Below are 20,228 nucleotides of genomic sequence, written 5' to 3'. Positions count from 1 at the left end.
TATTATACAAATTCAAATTTATAACATAATAACATAATTATATTAAAGCAATTAGATTATCTGTTTCATTCTCAAAACTTGTAAATCACTAATTTTGATTGGTTACTAATATAAACTAAAAAAAAAATAAGATTAGAAACTTCAATAACAAATCCTAAGAAAATATCTATTTTCTAATTCATTTTATCTTATCCGCAACAATATCGTATTCACAACGCATCCATCTTCCCCGTCGACACCCACATCAACAATGACATCAAGATAACTATGTACCTGTGCAAAAATCTGGATGTCTATATTCAAGTAACAATTTGGGATATTTTGCTTCTTTATCTTCTTCCTCTTCCGCCTCCACCTGTTGTGCGAAAATGAAAAGCAAAGTAAAAGAAATAAAAATGAGGAGTATTAACAATTAAACAATCAAAATTTATACAACCTGTATTGATTGATCAGAACAAAATAAACGATAATAGCATTGGTTCAATAAGAATACCTTTAGATTGTCAAGAATGAAAAAAATAAACTAAAATTTTGTGATGATTTACATTCATTTTTTTATGTTTCTTTTGTTTTTGTTCTTTTTTTTTTTCTGTTTTTAGTCTCTTCTTCTCACACTTCTCTCAAAGTTTCTTTTGTACTATGCATTTTCGTTTGATGAACATCAAACCACGTTTCAATTCCAAGTTTTATTTGACTCATTCTTTTCAAATAAATGTAGCGCATGTCTCTCAAACAGTTTCTTTCAAATTTAATATTAACTTTTTTTTTAGTTTTAAATTTAAGTAATTATAAAAGGACGAAATAACCAAAAGAAAATATTTATATAAGGATAAAATATGAACAAATTTGTGTACAATAAAAACAGTTATAATGGGGAATCCCCTTTATACATAAGTATAGATAAAAATTTATAAACTAGTTTTTAAATTGGTATCTAAATGTCAATAATTTTATAGTCTATAAAATAATATATAATTTAATTAATATAATAACTAATTATTTTTTATTATTAAAATTAGTTTCTATTTAATGATTTTCTAGTAATGTGTTTTTGGCCCAACTCGTCACTGATATGCAAAAAGAAGGACAGACTACACCGTCAAGGTTATGTGATAACCTGTCTAGTCATAGGGTGGGTTGGTGGGTTGGCACAAGACGGATACTTGAGATTGATGTAAAGATGGATCAGTCGATTGAGGTATTACGTCCATCTTAGCAAGGTTACTTGAAGAAGGTTGTGGAAAGATTTAGGATGCATAAATCCAAACATGTAGGTACATCTTTGGATCATTACACAAAGTTTTTTATTACCGAAAAACTCATAGTTCTTAAAAAGATAGGAGAGAGTTAAAGACTATTCTATATGTTAATGGAGTAGCGAGTATGATGTATGAGATGGTGTATAAAAAACAAGATTTCACACTTGTTGTTAATATGGTTGACAAATTCATAGCATATCCTAGATGTGTTCACTATAAGGCTTTGAAGTAAGGCTTTGAAGTGGTGTTGACATATTTAAATGGAACATTATTGTTTAGATTGATGTATAGCCAATTTACCCATGACATAAAAGCTATTGAAGGGGTTGTAGATGCAAATTTTGTAAAAAGTGTGGACACTATAAATTTTGTTTTGGGATATATTTTCACATTGTTTAAAACTGAAACTTATTGAAAATCAACATGCAACTTTATCTACTACTAAGACATAAGATATAGTATATTGGATTCATAGAAGGAGTGAAGAAGAGTTTATGGTTGAAAAAGGATGATAGGTGAATTGTAATTTATATAAGAATACGTGACTATTCATTGTAATAACCTAAAAATAATAGGTGTGATAATATTGTTATAGAATATAAATATTATGAATTCAATTTAGTTTCAAATTTAAATTTTAAATATTATAAATTCAATTTAGTTTCAAATTTAAAATTTAAACATTATGTATTGAGTTAAGACATATATTAGTTAAAATTATATGTAATGTTACAAAAAATCATGATTATTATAAAAAAAATTAACACCATTTAATAATATTGCATCGAAGTAGTAACATTTAATTATTACCATTTTTTATGCAAATTAATTATTACGAATTCAACTACTATATTGATTACAAAAAATATGTTTTAATATGCAAGGAGAGTTCCATAATTTTTAAAATCATTTTTACTCTCTCTCTCTCTCGTTTCAAAACAACTCAAATTAACTCTTCCATTGCTATTTCTTCACCACCAAATAAGCCACAGCTTGTGGACAAAGGAAAAAAAAAAAAGAATAGTTACAGAAAACCAGGAACAGAAGATAGTCTAATGGAGCATGAGAAGGGATAATAAAAATTATTGGAGAGGAAGGGCAGATAAAGTTGAGCAATCCATGTTCATGATAGACACATGGCAGAGTAAAAAAGAAAAGAGGTGCATGTGTTAAGAGATATATAAGTCAGTATTATGCAGTTTGGTATAACTTTGCTGCAATAACTAATTGCAACCTTCCACTGCCAACAACAAAGCCATAATTATGAAACTCATCCGTTTTCTTCATATAATATAATTAAGTAACCACAAGCCCATAAATATGGCTACAAGCCATACATAAGAAGTGATAATCAAAACAAAGAACAATCTTCGATGGTAAAATGTGTTTTGAGGAGTTAAATTCTCCTGCTATTCTACAAGTGAAACAATCTCAGGTATACATAACAAACAAAAATATATGAGCAAGAAAGAATACCAAATCTAAGTACATAGAAACAACAATACCCGAAGCACAGTGGACACTACCTAAATAGTTTTCAACCAAGCAAAAGATGTGCATTTATCCATAGGGTGTACATACACTTGTTTGCTTCAAATGCTATCTTGCACATAGGGCATTGAGAAGAACATGAGATAACATAAGGTCCAAGAAATATTGATGTCCAATTTGGCCATCTCTCCACTTCATCTTTGCTGGAGCTCTTCCATAGTGTACTCCATCGTTACATCGGTTATCAAAATGCCATGGAAATGTCATATCAAAGTTATCAATCACACCAGATACAACTCCTGCTTGCTTCAATTTCTCCAACAACACACCATTGAATGCCTCCATCTTGTTAGGATTGAATGCTAGTGACCTTGCATATCCACCAGTTGCAACCGTAGTCCGGTAAAACACCCTTGGCCACGCCAACCCTCTTTGCTTTACTGTCTTCATAACATCTGTCCAAAAGGATGCTGCATAATCAGCTCCAACAGAGAATGCTCTTATGTTGCGCCAGTGGACGCCATCATGCAGGCCAGAGTTCATGATCACAGCGTCAGGAATGGTATCTTCTGTGAAGTATTTCTTTATCAAATTTTGAAACCCTTCATCTCTCAGAGAATCCAACCCCAGATAGTTTTGTGTTTCATTCCAATGCCCATTGAAGATGCTTGTAATTCTAACTTTTTGAGAAGGATCTTTTGGGTTGGAAAAGTTCATGTCAAATCTTCTGGGGACAGAAGGTATTTCAGGCAAGTCTAACACAAAGTTTAGCATATTCCTTATTGTGTCAACATGATTTGAATCGCCCCAAAAGAAAATCCATCTGTTTTTCAAGCAATTCCAAGCAGACTCCGCAGAATACAACTTGAATGAGCAATGAGTTGAATACACCCAACCATTACTCTCAAGAATTCCCAAGGAGCCATCACACCAAGGAGCTTTGCAAGGAAAATCCGACCCAAGGCACCTGTACCTGCCATCATTTCCTATGGCGCAGTCATCATTCTTTCCATGTCTTGTCCACCTTCCACTCCACACATCCCTGCCAAAATCAGAAGCCTTGCAAGCCTGCAGTTCTGGTAGCTGAACACTGATTTTGTAGAATCTGATTGCAACATTTCGCAGCATTCGGTCATAAGAAAACCTCCATGGGGTGAACTTCAGACCTTCAAAGTGTCTATAGAGCAGGATTATAGTGAGATTGTAAACCCCATCAAAATCTGGATGAACCTGCACTAAAATTGAGTAAGAACCATTGCTGAAATCTTTCACCAAAGGCCTAGATTTCCATGATTCCCCTGAAAGATCAGCCTCGAAGTAGTCCCCACCTAAACAACGAGGATTCCCCGAATCATCCAGTGCTTGAAAACCAAATTCATGCACATCACCAGCAGAAAGCTCTATAACTTCCCCACCATCCAACCCAGGAACTGCAATCTCCACAGCCTTAGAATCTTTACAGGGTACACCTCCACGAGCTGACCATCGAGCTATGAGATTTGATGTAAAGTTGGGTTCTAACTCACTTGAAATCCAACTAGTATGCCTCTCAAGTAGAAGGGACTTGTTGCCTGGTTTTTCATACAGAGTGAAGTTCACAGGACTGTATGGAGAGACGAGAGTTAAATTAGGAGTATGAAACCTTACAGCAAGATAGTCTTGTTGATACCTCCAAACTTGAATGATGCTCTTGATTGTGCACCCATCAATGCTCCAAATCACAACCATTCCAACCAAAACCAAAGCAGTGAGCAACCCAACACGCCAATGAAGCATTGGAATGGACCATAGAACCCATTGGGGCGAAATCACAACCTTCTTTGGCATGGCATCACCCCAAAATAGCTACCAACAAACCCACCCTCCAATACCTCAAAAGTTGCTATCTTTTGACGACAACACGCCAAACCACAAGAGTGCCTTGAAATCACAAGAGTCGATTTTTCCGAGGAAACAAAAGAAATAAATCTTGAAGAGTGAAAAAAATGGAAAAACAAATTGTGGGATGCTCACAAGTTTCAAGGCGTGTTTCCAAATTCAATGTAATGTGTTGTTCTGTAAGAGATGGAGTTGCTACTAATGGGTCGGTGTGAGTTCCTGAGGAAGAGGAAGTTTTTTCACACTGTGCTTCGTTAAAGTAACTTGGCAGATTTCAGACATGGACATGTATGTCCAAAGAACATGTGAAGCTCAGTTTAATTATGAACTTTACATATTTTTAGTTACATTTTTCTAAATTTTGATTTGCTTTGGTTATACAGCTGTGGATTTTTCCACTTTTCCTGTTTCCAATTCTAATCAAAGCTGTCTTTTGCTCTATTTGGTTGTTAATATTAATTACTCTGACCACTACAGTGTGGATGTGATTAAAAGGAAGAAGTTAATTTAAATATTATACTTATTAAATAAATTCAAACATGTATGATAAGAGACAAACTCATTGGTTGTTTGTATTTTGGTGAAAAGAAGCTAATCAAAAGTAGGTGTAAAGTTTGTATGTATGTTTATTTTAATAAAAAGAGTAAAATTACTTTTTGACACTTCAGTTCTTTTTCTTGCATTCATTTAACAACTTTAAATAATAATGAAAGATTAATTAAGTTATTTAATTAAATTATTAAATTTAAAATTAATATAATCAATTCTCAAATGGAAGTATAAAATTGTCTTGTTATCAAAGAATCATCACTCAGAAAATATTATTAATGAAATTTTTAAGTAGATTACTTGTTAGTGATTAATAAATAAAAGATTTGAAGGTAGATGAAAGTTTAGAACGTGTTGATCTTAACAAATTTGGAAGTCTTGTTTCAATGGATTTTTGATAAAATATGATATAACTCAATGTATTGAAGGATAATGTTGAATATATTATATTACCACTTAGAGTAAATACTTATGTGTGCTGAACGATAATGACGTCAATTAGTCAATTATAAAGATTAAAAAATAACAATAATTAATTTATTGTGATAAAATTACTTATATGATAGATGTAGATGAAAAACCTTTATATATAAGTCATAAAATCACTAATAGAAGACAAAAAAGAGCACTAAAGAAACCTATCCTACTATGTGAATTTGTGGTATGGGTTTGTTATGTGTTGTTATATAAGGATTTGCACGATGAAATAAATGAGAAATTATAAATAAATTATATATATGTAATGAAATACACAATACATTTAATTTGGATTATCATAATTTTCATAATACACATAAAACCTGGATAATTGCTCCTAGTAAAAAAAAATTATGTACCAACCTTATGAATCATAGATGGATCTAAACAAATTAAATGAACACTTCTTAGAGGAATGTTGTGATTGTTTACAAGTCAAAATAACTGACCAGAATATGCTTCAATCACACTTTGTTACACAAACTAAAAATGATTTGACTGTATTGGATTGAATTTAAGATAAATTTCATTAGACAATCTAAAAAGTTTACAATTAATTTTAGATGACTAATTTTATATTTTATTATACTATATGGTCTCATATTATTTGTAGCCTTTACAATTCCTTCTAAAATATAATATTTTTAATTTTTAAATTGTCCTTACAAAGATTAACAGGTTATTATTCAATGCTATAATTATTTAAATTATTATTTAATATATTTATTGAGAGTGTGAGGTTATTTTAGTATAATTATATATTTATTTTTTCTTTGTCTATGGGAGTAAATTTAAACTGTACATAAATGCTACCCATTTAGTAAAACTTTTGTGATTTGAATTATCAAGTTTAAACCAAATCATCATTGGATTATTTTCAATTCATTCGTATTAATGGAATAAAATATTTTCATAAATAATTGTAAAAATATGATTTTGTGGATCTGATACTTAATATTATTTTATGGATTCACACACTAAACATTACAAATATATATGTTTAACAAAAAAATTAATTAATATTTTAAATATTTTTATTTTTAAAATATTACAATATTATTAAAAATGATTGTTGAATAGTGTTATTTAATGTGTGCACAGTATAAACAAAACTTTTTCCTTATTTTATTCTTTAATTCCATAACTTTATACATTTAAATTAGTATTTTTGTCAATTATAAAGTTATTGTTTTTTTTCAACTAATAAGAAATTATTTCTCAGTATAATTTTTAGATAAAATATTTCTATTAGTGTTTATTAAAAATTATTAAAATAAATTGGGTTTTCTCATAAGTAAAAAAAATAAATCAACTTATAGCCTCACTTTTTGAAAACGTTTATTAAACTAAAAATTAAAATACACAAATTAATTGAACTTATGAAAATACCTAATCTATTTTATCTTACTAATTTCTTTTTCTAGTAAGTGTTTATAATAAAAATGAATAAATTTATTATCGATAATAATATAAACAACTACTTTTACTAATTATTTATTTTAAAGACTTTCATTAATGTATTTTTACCTAATATTTTGTATTTAAAGAAAAATAAGTAACTAATGCTACTTTATTATGTCTTAAACTATTATATAATGAATTTTTCAAATTCTATATCAATCATTTAAAAGTTATAATTCAACAAAAATTAAAAGAAGAATTTAGTTTTCATACATTTTATATTATAAAATTATTAAAAAATCATATTATTATAAAATAATGAATTTATTATTTATGGTTAAATATTTTAATTATTAATTATTTATAACTTATTCATGATGATAACTTTTATTCTAACAACGTATGTACATAATAAAAATTATTAAAAATAAAGTTAGAAAATTAAATATTGTGCTGTCACATGCTCACAGCACCGACACGTTAAGGTTGGAACTGATACTATTACTAACAAACACACAAAAATTTATCTCGCTTGATTTAATATTATTTAAATTAGTAAAAAATTAATATTGTATTTCATTAAGTTACATTATTTTTAAATTTAATATTTTAGCAACTATTTATTTTGTATAACTTGTTTCTTTTTGGGTTGTTTCACTTAAATTTAAAATATTATTTAAGATATTTAAATTTAATATTAAAAAATTAAGTGAGAAAATTAAATAAAAATATGAAAGAATAAAGAGCTTGAAAATTATAAAATAAAATAAAAGAAAAATAATTGTAGAGATTATTTAAAAGGAAATCAGATAAAATAAAATAAATAAATCAGTTTTATATAAATTAAAGGGTATGTTAAAAAATAAAATGTTTATATTATAAAAGAAGAAATTTATTTCATATATAATAGTTATAGATAATTATAAGTATTTATGGAATTGTTTTAATTTTTTTCTTGATAGGTCTACTTGTCTCAACTCTGAGACTAATATTCTCTTTTGCAGTAATACCACTTCTTCTGTTATGTTTGGTGTTGTTGATTCCCGCTACAACATCATCAAGAAAAAAGTTTTAAGTGTTTAAAATCCAACTAAATAAAAAATAGATCAGAAAAAAAGTTAATAGCAGAAGAAATTGAGTTTGATTTTATTTTTTATTTAAAAAATAAAAAATTAAGTTTATTATTAAAATAAACTATAATTTTGAGTTGATTAATAAATTATTTGATTCGTTTCACTTTTATACTGAATAAAACCTATTGAAATTTAAGATATATTACTGAAGTTTAGATTGTTTTTCTTGAAATTTGATGCAGGGATTAGTGGGATAAAGGATTGGAATGAGTTGATGGCTAGAGAAAAATTTAGTTAGTAATTAATTACTTTATTATGTTGAACTTCGAACGAATTTAATAAAACTTTTATATTTGTTATGTTATACAATAATATTTAAAATGTTTGAGTGACATGTATTTGTTTAATTAATAATTTCCATGTTTTTGACTTCTACATTTATTTTTACTATTGCTATGACATTCTAGTTTAATTACTTTATAAAAAAGAATGCTTAAAAGGAAAAAAAAAATATTTCATTTAACAAACATAGATATTGAATCAAAATAAATAAATGGTGATAGACTTTAAAATTAGAGCATATATCAATAGATTGCACTTTTAAAATGTATATATGAAAATTAATACTCTAATAGCATAATTATTGTCATTCCGAAAATTGGCAACTTATAAAGGATCGTTTGTTAAAAAACTGTGATTTTTTTCTTTCTTTAGGTTATGGAAACCTCTTCTCCATCATAAGAGATAACAAAATTTGCATAATGAAAATTTAGATTTCTTTTAATTTCCATTTTTGAAATAATTGATAAATGTTATATGTTTAAATAATTTTACTTTAATTAAGGATCACTATAAGAAAATCATGAAATAGAAATCAATTTTTAGAGATCAAAATAATTAGTTTCAATAGTAACTAAATTAGAAACCATTTTACAAACTACATAAAAAATTGGTTTCTAAATTAGTTTCTATTATTTTAAATAGTTTCTAAATTGGTATCTAATTAGCAACCAAAGTTTTAACTACCAATTATTTAGTTTCTAAACTTGGTCTCTAAAACCTTGGTTGCTAATTAGATACCAATTTAGAAATTATTTAACAATAATAGAAACTAATTTAGAAACCAATTTTTTTTTAGTTTCTAAAATGTTCTCTAATTTAGTTACTATTGCAACTAATTATTCTGGTATCTAAAAATTGGTTTCTATTTCATGATTTTCTTGTAGTGGATGATAAATAAGCTCGTTTATACGATAATTCTTTGAATTCATCTTTATTTTGACAAGAAATTCTAGTATTTACTTGACATATGACTAATACTTAATATTTTAAATTGAATATGAGGATTCTATAGATTTTAAACACAAGTTTGAGTTTCACATTAAATAAAAATAAGAAAGTTGAATAATATAAATAAGAAGACTCATTAAAGCAGTATTTGTTTCCGCTAATGACATTCAGGTGCAGATGAACGAGTGAGAATTCATTATCTTAAGGTTTTAGGTAGGAGATGACATCATGTCTCTTATATAAGTTTGTTCACAACTTGTGAAGCTCCAACATGACAACCCAATCACATTTATGCATTTTGTTTCATATACACCAGTAGAGTGTGCACAACCAAATCACCTATTTACTTATATTAAATGGATGACCAAACATATTGGTTTACATACATTTCTCTTTAGTTAAATTTTTTTATAATCTTTTCTCTTAATTTGCTAGATTATAAAATGTTTAATATATTTTAATAGGTTTATAAGTACATGAACATTATGTGTTCTACATTTTTTAATTTATATGTATTTCCTTATTCATGTTTGTATTATATTTGTGTCCTTGTTCATGTTTCATAACTCATAGTAGGCATAAATCATATGCAGATCAAAGGAGAAAACCTTTGGAGTTTGCACTTGGAGACCATGTGTTCATAAGAGTGACACCAACCAAGGGTGTAGGATGAGCTATCAAATCGAGGAAGTTATCCCTTAAGTTTGTTGGACCCTATCCTAAGGAAGATAGGTTCAATGACTTATGAGATTTCTCTACCTCCTTAGTTAGCAAACTTGCATAATGTCTTTCATGTGTCTTAGCTAAGGAAGTATATCCCAGACCTTAGTCACATATTGGAATTAGATAATGTACAAATCAAGGATAACTTGTCTTTTGAAGCAAAATCAGTTAGAATTGAAGATTATCAAAGTAAACAACTTAGAGGCAAGACCATCAATATGGTGAAGGTGGTGTGGGATAATAAATGGTGATTCAACTTGGAAATTGGAAGAAACTATGAGACAAACCTATCTATATCTCTTTTCTGGTAAGTCAATTTTCAGAGACAAAAATTTTTCTTATTGGAAAGAATGTAAGGATCTAGAAAATAATCTTAGAGTAGAAGTGATATAATTTAAATGACACCTGAATATTTTATTATTAAAATAAAAAGAGTTATAAATAGAAAATTCAGTTATTAAGGATTCATTTTAAAAGAACCACCATCTCTCTAAAAACTTATCTTTTCCTTTTCTCTCCATTCTCTCTAAGATTCTGACCTCCTCTCCTCTCGCTCATCAGTTTGACGATTGGAGTCCACCATTAGACTTCTGGCAGTAAATACTACAAGACTGCCCGGTCAAAATCTTTGATAGAGTAAGTTCAATTTTTTTACTTTTCTCTCTGAATCATATTCTGACCTTGTTAGGTTTTTCTATGTGTAGGCTTTACATGTGATTCTTTTAGCTTTAAGTTTAATCTCTGTTAGCTCAAGGTTCTAGTGATATAGTTAGATTTTTTATCAGGACTATGTGATGCAGGTTAAGCTATCCTTGAACTTTTGGATAGTTTGGGAGCTCTTTGTGAGCATTTGCTCAAGTTTAGGTACATGAAACTAGTTTTAAATTTTCAATAAAATCCTAGACTAGAAGATCTGGATGTGGGGGTGACGAGGTCACCAATCTCAAATTTTCTTGTAGGATTGCTTGTTTTTTAGTATATTAAAATTTGATTTTAAGATATATTTGGATTGTTTAAAAAGTTTAAAATATAATGTGATTGAATGATGTATTGATGTGTTAAATAAAGTATGCAGTGAGGTGAAAATGTGATCAAGACATAATATTTTCAGGAAAAGAAATAATGTGTTGAGATTATTATTAGGGTGTATTGATTCCTAAGTATCATGTGAATGAGACGATCCTGACTCGACTAATATAATAAAATCATATAGATAAAGTTATTTAGTCGGTGATAGTCGAAGGAGATTTATTTGACTGAGTAAGAGGTTTGAAAGAACTTATCAAAGCATATCATATGAATTTATCCTATCATATGAGATGATGAGATATTGAGATGATTATGTGCATGACTGTGTGAATTTACAATGAGTAGTATGACAGGTGCAGGTCTCTGGATGCTAATTTTAATGCATGAGTCTTCTAAAAGTATAATCAAGTGTCTCAGTATGTTGGTTAGTAGAAATCTGACATGAGAAATGTGAATGATGTTTATGATAGACAATTGATGATTTGAGAAATTTGTTTGAGACTTATGACTTATGTTTGTTAAATTAAAATTGAAATTATATAATATTATTTTATTGTTAGCTTATCATATGCTTTGTTTTGTGTTTGTTTCTTTAATTTGTGATGACCGTGTTAATTTACATGAGAGCAGATGAAGTTGCATGCTGAAGGATGAGATATTTTTATTTTTATTTTAAATGTTTTGTTTTAAAATCCTTGTGTATATATTAAAATCCTGATGAAGAAGGATATATTTTTAGATACAATATGCAATAGTAGTATATATTTATATGTTAATTTGATATTTCATGCATACTATGTATGTTATTAAATATGAGTAAAATAAGGACGTTACATTATGATATCGGATGTTGTATCTCTCAAATACTTTGAAAGATCTAAGAAGGACAAAAATAAGTATGTACGTATTCGTTAATATCTTTGTAATTTTTTTATAATTACTTAATATTTATATAATTTTTATTTAATCCTCTATTTTAAGATTAATACAATTATAATTTATTTTTTGAAATTTGATATTAAGAAAAGAGAATATCCTTTTAATATTAAATGTTTGATAATATCTTTTCTTTCATGTTATTTTTATTTTGTAAAAAAAATTAATATGGAATAAAAAGTTTATACTAGATAAAGTTGACAACAATAATTAATACAAATTTTTAATTCAAAAGAATGAACTGATATAGTCTAACCTACATTCGTCCTACTTTTATTGCCATCTTTAGTTTTAACATATGTGCTCATTATATGAAAGGAAGAAGGAAGACTTAAATGTGAAAAATAATAAAAACACTTTAAATTAGAAGAAAAATATATATAAACAAGTATCTTTCTTTCTCCAATAGAGAGAAAAGTGAGATAAATATTGTTTAAAAGTTCAAATTGTCCTTAAGTATTAATCTTTAATTAGCACATGTTTAACTTTTATAGTTGTTTATATATGACGCATATAATCAATGAATCTGTATAATTTATCTTTTATATTAAAGACCTACACCATTAATATAAAAAACATATCAATTTATCATGCATATTAAAGATATAATGACTATGTTCTTATCAACATTATGATAATTAAATAAATAATCAAATTATTATCTACTTTTTAATTTTTCAAATCAATCATAATTACTTATAAAATGTTCACTATTTTTTTATCAGTACTAACTAGATCACTTTTTAATCTGGCGATTCAGAGCAGTGATTGGGGTGAGTGTCATAGACATGCTATCATTTCTTCAATACGACAAACTTGAGTCGCTCATACCTACCTTTAAGGAACATAGCCCTACAAAAACCCTATTAATTTTGGAATAATATTTTCTCACAATTGGTCATTAGCGTCGCCACATATGATGATATTTGTCGCATTTATGTTGATTTTTAAGCTGAGTTTGTTTATTTTATGTATATACTATTCTCTCGTTTTTATTATAAGACATTTTTTTAGAAGTTGTATATGGTCTTTTTATACAAGGTATTTTGTTTTTGATAATAATTTTTCACTTATTTATTTTTATTAAATATTTTTGGTATCTGTGCACAAAGATTAAATATTTTCTATTAAGAATAAAATAAGTTAGTATCATTTTTAAAATATCTGTACAAATTAATTAACTCATTTTTGAATTACATAACTCCGTTAATAATGTCTTATAACAGTTAAATGAAGGATTAAAATATAAGGCTTGCAGTAAGTTCCTCTTTTACAAACATAGCATCACTTTCCATTTCTGAACAAGTGGGTTCCACATCTCTTGACCTTTGGTGCAAATAAGTGGCACCTAATCACCCAACGTTTCATTTATCTATTTGGACAGAAAAGCTAAAGAACAATTTTGTAAATACAGAACTGGTCAATTTTCTCATTTTAACTTGCATCTTAGTGTTACTAAAACTGGAAGTTGCAGCCTCACTAGTCAAGACCCGTTACAGTGCTGTCATACGAGTTTTAATGCAGGTTTCCATTCACGGAATCAGATAGACTCAGCTAAGTCAGGAGGCGATAGTGCTGTAGATGATTGCAATGACACCGTAAGATATATTGGGACACTCATTTTGAGATTGATACACCAATTTAAGTAGAATACGTTTTCAAACGGGGTTGAGATCTATGCAACACTTCTTTTGCTGGTTCATATAGTACTTCACTTTCTTTTTAAACAAGTTTTTTATTTTCTTTGTTCACTCTACTTCTCATCACGTAGTTCAGGTTCTGATGATACTGACAAAAGACACTCCACCGTTCAAGTCAGATTTAATATTCGACATTCGTTATTCTGAATATTATATAATGACGTACTTGATTCTTGAAATTTGTGCTATTTATATTATTTTGATGAGTCTTTCTTATTGGACCGAATTAAAAAACTGGATCATGTTTAGAAATACATTACCTAGTTTTAATTGTTGATTAGTCTCACTAATTCTACTTAAGTGTAATTGATTATGTAGTGTCAACCGACATAATGACCGGGTTCCAAACCGTGGTGTCGGTCGTGCAAACCTTATCGGTACACTTGCCTCCAGGGTCAATGGTGGTTAATCCGAAGAATTTTTGTCTGAGACCGATGTGACAATTGGACTTCCCGAGGTCTGACATGACGTTGGGCGGACACTTGGACACGTGATGTGATGTGCATTAATGAGGGTTTTTTTACATCATTTGACGAGGAGCGTTGGATCAAAGAAGATCTAACAGTTGAGATGGATATGACGTTTCGTCTCCTGGGTCTCTTCAATTCTATAAGTAGTGGTCTCCTACAATGTCGGTTTACTACTTCTATTTGCTCAGACTTTCGAACCTTTCAATTGTTCTGGCGCGTTCCTTATCGTACACTCAGAAAGTTTAGTTATGTCTTCCTCCTTGTTGTCTTCTTTTTCTTCCTCTTTGTTCTCTTCTTTTCCATGTTCCTCCACAACCGATCCCTTATTGGTCGAGGCATATAAGATATTGCCCCCTTTGGAGGACGTTGTCCGAAGAAGATGATCCGGAAGGTGTTGTCGAATGATCGGATTCCCCTGAGCAGTCATCCCCCCTCATAGGGCTTGACTGGGTGGACCCTAAAGTAATTGGATTTACCTCTTCTTTCTTGAACAAGGCTTCCATCTCCTCTTTCTTGAGGAAGTACCCGCGATATTGAAGTCGGATGCCAACGAACATATGTTGGGGGTTGAGCATTGCCAACCAATCGATACCATATGCATGGATCGATCTTCCTCAAAGGGACCCTTTTTCTTCTTGTATTCTTGTTCTTTTCCGACTTACATGTTGTCCTTCCTTTTGATGATTTTTCGATGGGCGGCGTCATTCAGACGCTCAATGTGGCCCCCTCTCAGCTTCATCCAAATACTTGGATTTCTCTTCAAACCTTCCGTCTAATATATGATGCATCTCGTCTGTCTTCAATCCCCTCTACTTTTCTTAGTTATTACACCTCTCATCCAACCGAACCTGTTATCTGACATTCCCTCATCAGTCGGCCGGGTAATACTCTTTTTAACCCCTTCACTACCTCTTATAAGAATTTCAAAGGTAAATTCTTCAAAGTTTACATTGAGCCCAAGGGGATGAGGTTCTTTTTTATGAAGCCAATCAACCCAGATTTTCTATGTTTTGGACTAGGAATCCTACCAAGTTTAAAAAGTGGACTCATTCGGCTCCGAATGTCGAGGAACAAGAGATATATTCTCTTTTTGATAAGCTCCCCAGAGGCTCCCTACACAGAGGTTATTAACCGTGTACAAATCGTCTTATCGATGGATAGTCTTCTAGGTGTTTGCATTGTCTTTCGTCTCGATCAATTATTTAGTCTTTAACTAATGTTTTTTTTATGTAGAAACAATGTATAGAGAAGTCCCTCAGGCGGACGATTTGGTGAATTCCTTCCGGGCAAGGGCTCTTGAAAGGGGCCCTGTTCCTGTCCCTGTGCTCCTTCCAGTAAAGGTAAGAAAAGGGCGAGGGAGGCGAGCAACATAGCCACCACCACGCATTCTCCGGGCACCATGCCGATCCCTCCTCCTCGTCCCTCTCCGATCAACCTAGACTCTCTTTCGTCGATCGATGATGTTGCCCATTCGTCCGCCTCCAAGGCTTCGAAGTCCCCCTATCTCTTTTAACGAGTGACTTAAAATTTTCAAAGGAAGTCCAAATCGATTTGTCCCCCGCTACTTAAGAGTTACTTAGTGTTTTTCCCGAGGAGGACCTGTTCCAGGGCAACATTGAGATGGTTTGACGGTGTCTCGTTAAGACCCAATTGGGTGCTGACGCCCGAGGCCGAAAGGTCGAGGAAATCTCTCGCCTCAAGCATGAGGTGGTTGAGGCCTCGAGCTCTCTAAAGCAATCCTTGGAGGCGAACTCGATTTACGAGGGGAAGATGGTCCGAGTGGCTGTCGACTTGGAAATAACTTAGAGTCGGGAGAGGGAGCGGGTGGCTGAGCTAAAGAAGGCCTTGGAGGAGGCCGAGAATGAGATCTCGGTGCTGCGAGTAGAAAGCTCAGAGCTGCGGGACAGAAGCCTGCGGTTGAGGCCGAACTAGACAAGACCATCGACAACACATTGGTGATGCTGGGCCAGAGCTTCGATCAGGCCGTCTTCTAGGCTCACCTGCTTTACAACAAGTCGTCACTGTTCGGTGACTTCGACGCCAATATGGACATCTTCAAAGGCTGGACGGTGCCTTGTGGTGAGATGCAAGCCTTGAGGAACACTACCTAACATGCTCCTGCCGAGGATGCTGAAGACGAAAAGCATTAGGTTTTAGGCTTTAGCTTTTTGTTTCCTATTGCTAGAATGTAGCCTTTCCTCTTATCCTCTGAGGCTGGGGTGTGGCCTCCACCTCCTTTCCTTATTAATGAATAGACTTCTTCATGTTTTTTCTTCGTAATACACAAGTTAAAATGAAACGTTAATGGCTAACTGCTCGATATAACTTCAAATGAAAACTATTTTGTTAAGTGTTTAATGTCGACCGGTATAATCGATGAGTGTGTTTACTTGAATCAAAATGACTGATAGACTACCGTTTGGGGAAGGTGCCTCAATAAACAGACCACCCTTGTTTTGTGGTTTGAATTATCAGTTTTGGAAAGTTAGAATGAAAATATTTATGGAATCTCTTGACAAAGGAATTTGGGATGCAATTGAAAATGACCCTTTTATCCCAACGTTTGAAAAAGATGGTTCTGTCATTGAGAAGCCATGGTCTCAATGCACTGATGCAGAAAGTAGAAAGGCCAAATTCGATTGCATTGCCAAAAATATCATAACCTCTGCTTTAAATTCTGATGAGTTTTTCAGGGTCTCACAATGCAAATCATCAAAAGAAATGTGGGATACTTTGGAAGTCACTCATGAAGGAACAAATGAGGTGAAAAGAGCTAGAAAGCATGCTCTCATCCAAGAGTATGAGATGTTTAGAATGCTTAAAGGTGAAACCATAGCTGAAGTGCAGAAAAGGTTTACACACATCATCAATCACCTTATGAGCCTAGACAAGACGTTTGATAAAGAGGAGCTGAACATCAAGATCTTGAAATGTCTTGATAGAGCATGGCAACCAAAGGTAACTGCTATTTCCGAATCTAAAGATCTAACATCATTAAGTGTTGCCTCTTTGTTTGGAAAGCTTAGGGAACATGAGCTAGAGATGAATAGACTCAATGTTCAAGAGAGTGAAGATAAGCACACAAGGAGCATAGCCTTGAAAGCATCCGAACATAAGGGAAAGCAAGATTCAAGTGATGATAGTGATGAGGAAAATCTTAGTTTGCTGTCAAGAAAATTCAGCAAATTCCTAAAAAGAAACCACAACAAAGACAACAACAAGGATAGGTATGGAAATAAGAAACCCAATGAATTTAATTCAAATAACTATACTTGTTTTGGTTGTGGTGAGCAAGGTCACATAAAGGCAGATTGTCCCAACAAGAGCAAAGAGAAAAAGACAAGCTACAAGGAGAAGAAAGGCAAGACAAAAAGAGCCTACATTGCTTGGGATGAAAATGAAGTATCATCATCAAGTTCTTCATCAAGTGAAGATGAAAAAGCCAACATATGCTTAGTTGCTGAGGATGATGATGATGATTCTTGCAATTCAAGTGAGGTTAGTTCATGTGCTTCCTTAAATGAACAAAACTATAGTGAATTGCTTGAAGCTTTTCAAGAAACACATGATGAAGCTAATAGATTGGTTCTTTCAAACAACCGATTGAAAGATCTTAACAATGGGCTTGAAAAGAAAGTTAAATCACTTGAAGAGGAACTGAGAAAAGCAAAAAGTGATTTTGAAAATTTGGAAAATCATTTGAAAAATGCCTCTTGCAAGTGTGATACTCTCAATTGCACAAATTGTGAAAATCTTGAGAAAAAGGTTCACTATCTTGTTGAAACTGTGGACAAGCTTTCAAAAGGAAAGTCAAACTTTGAGAATGTCCTAGCATCTCAAAGCTGTGTTTTTGGAAAAGCTGGTTTAGGCTTCAATCCACAGAACAAGCAAGATAGGTTTTCAAAAAGCTTTTTGAGAAAATCAGAAAAACAACCGATTGTTAAGACGAAACAACCGATTGTTACATGCTTTTACTGCATGAAGAAAGGCCACTCTGTTAGATTCTGCAAAATTAGAAAATATTATGTTCCTAAAGGTTTTACGAAATGGATTCCTAAGGGATGTGATGTTTCTAACAGCAAAGAAAAGCCAAATGGACCCAAATTTGTAAGGGGACCAAATCTTGCAACTTGAATTTGTTTATGCAGGAAAAATGAAGAGAAAAGGAAGAATTGAGCCTTCTGATCAAGCTGTTGAAGAAAAAGGCAGTCATTGAAGCTGAATCAATGCTATGCAAAAGGTCAAAACAGTGAAAAGAAGTTTTCTTGATCAGCAAGCAATTGGCTCATTAAAGAAACAACAGCTTGTCTTTTATTTGTTCTCAATTTCTGTTTCAAAGTTCTTTCCTATGTTTAATTGTCTTTTTAATCAATGTCATGTACTTTAATCTGTTTCTGTTTATGGTTAAAAATTACAAAATCAAGTTTTTAACTGCTGCAGAAAAACAACCGATTGTTTCTTCGAAACAACCGATTGTTTTGAGTCTGACAGCACTGTGTAGAAATTGTTTTAACTGCTTTTTGAATTTCTAGCCGTTGCAGATATTTTTCAAAGGGAGAATCTTGGTCAAAGGATCTGTGTTGAAAGCTGATCACGTTCAGAAAGGATTTACAACAGTCATAAAGGAATATATTCCAAAATCTTGGAAATTCAAGAGCCTTAATGACTAGTCAAAGATCACATGTGAACACCATGTGATTTTCAGCTTTTTCTGACTTTTTTCAGTGCAGAACAGAGTCAAGTCCTCTCTCTGAAAAATCAGGTACCCATTGAATGAAATTAAATTCAAATTGATTCCCTTTCTACTATAAAATCAGGTGCAGATTTCTTTCATCAAGAACAACCAATTGCAACATCTCTTGCAACATCTCTTGCAACATCTCTTGCACCATCTCTTGCAAAATTTTGTGAAGTGAGTTTTCGTCTCTGCTGTCATGGAATCAACCCCTCCCACCTCTAAAAGAGTCAAAACCAGAGTTGTAAGGTCTGGAGGAAGGCTTGAAAGCTGGTTTTCTGGTGACACCGATCTCATTGAGAAGTATAGATATGAAACAAGTGTCAAGAAGATAAACAACCCCAAGGTTGTGTGCTTTGACTGGCTGAAAAGTCAAAAGCTTGACAATGTGAGGAGGCTTCTCAAGGACCAATCACTCAGAAAGTTTCTGGAGCTCAAAGGGAATATATATCCAGATTTGGTGAGAGTTTTCTACACCAACTTGAAGTTTGAGGGAAACAACTTAGTCTCTCATGTGAAAGGCGTGGAGATGGAGATAACCCATGAGGTTTGGGCAACTGTTGTTGGGCTTAAGTTCTTTGGATTAAGAATCAATAAAGGAAACCTTGGTGTGGTGGAAGATTTCAACAAAATCCAGTTTTACAAAAGTTGCTTGAAGAACAATCAATCTCAAGTTAGCACATGCTCGGTTGGAGGTTTGAAGCTTGATGAGAGGTTGCTTGCTCTCATTGTAACTTGGATTCTAACTCCAAGGGGGAGTAAACACTCTGTGTTGACTGAAGAAGATCTGGTTTACATCTTCTGCATCTCCAAGAAAGTGAAGATCAATTGGATTCACATAATCAAAGAACATATGCAAAAAGCCATGATGTTAGGCGATTACCACTATCCCTATGCTGTTTTAATATCTAAGTTTCTACACTATTTTGAAGTTAATCTTGAAGATGAAACTTTTGAGGTGGTCAAGTCAACTCAAGAGTTGAACAATGGATCACTCAGCAAGATGGGCTTTACAAAAATAGGTGGAAAGTGGATAAGTAAGGATGGTGATCATGGTGCATCTTCTAGTGGTGCTGCTCATCTTGAACAAGATGAACCTGCTGACATGGATGTTCAACATGAAGATCCAGCTGAAGATTTTCAAGATGCAGATCCTAGTGCTGATGCTGAACATCAAGGAGAAAGAATGCAAACCATGTCTCCTTTTGAAAGACTCA

General features: G+C 31.7%; 1 protein-coding gene across 1 annotated transcript; it reads right to left on the bottom strand.

Moving 5' to 3' along the window:
- Positions 1-2,520: 2,520 nt before the first annotated feature.
- LOC137806844 (uncharacterized) lies at positions 2,521-4,956 on the bottom strand. Its single transcript, XM_068607176.1, has one exon. It carries the CDS (start codon positions 4,575-4,577, stop codon positions 2,859-2,861), a length of 1,719 nt encoding a protein of 572 aa, XP_068463277.1. The 5' UTR covers positions 4,578-4,956; the 3' UTR covers positions 2,521-2,858.
- Positions 4,957-20,228: the final 15,272 nt, after the last annotated feature.

This window comes from Phaseolus vulgaris, chromosome 3 (genome assembly GCF_000499845.2).
Source record: "Phaseolus vulgaris cultivar G19833 chromosome 3, P. vulgaris v2.0, whole genome shotgun sequence".
NCBI lineage: Eukaryota > Viridiplantae > Streptophyta > Magnoliopsida > Fabales > Fabaceae > Phaseolus > Phaseolus vulgaris.
Note: the sequence above shows the minus strand (reverse complement) of the source record. Positions and strands in the feature narration are given on the sequence as shown.

Excerpts from the sequence above, each read along its gene's own strand:
- LOC137806844 (XM_068607176.1), bottom strand. The coding sequence starts at position 4,577 with ATGCCAAAGAAGGTTGTGATTTCGCCCCAATGGGTTCTATGGTCCATT.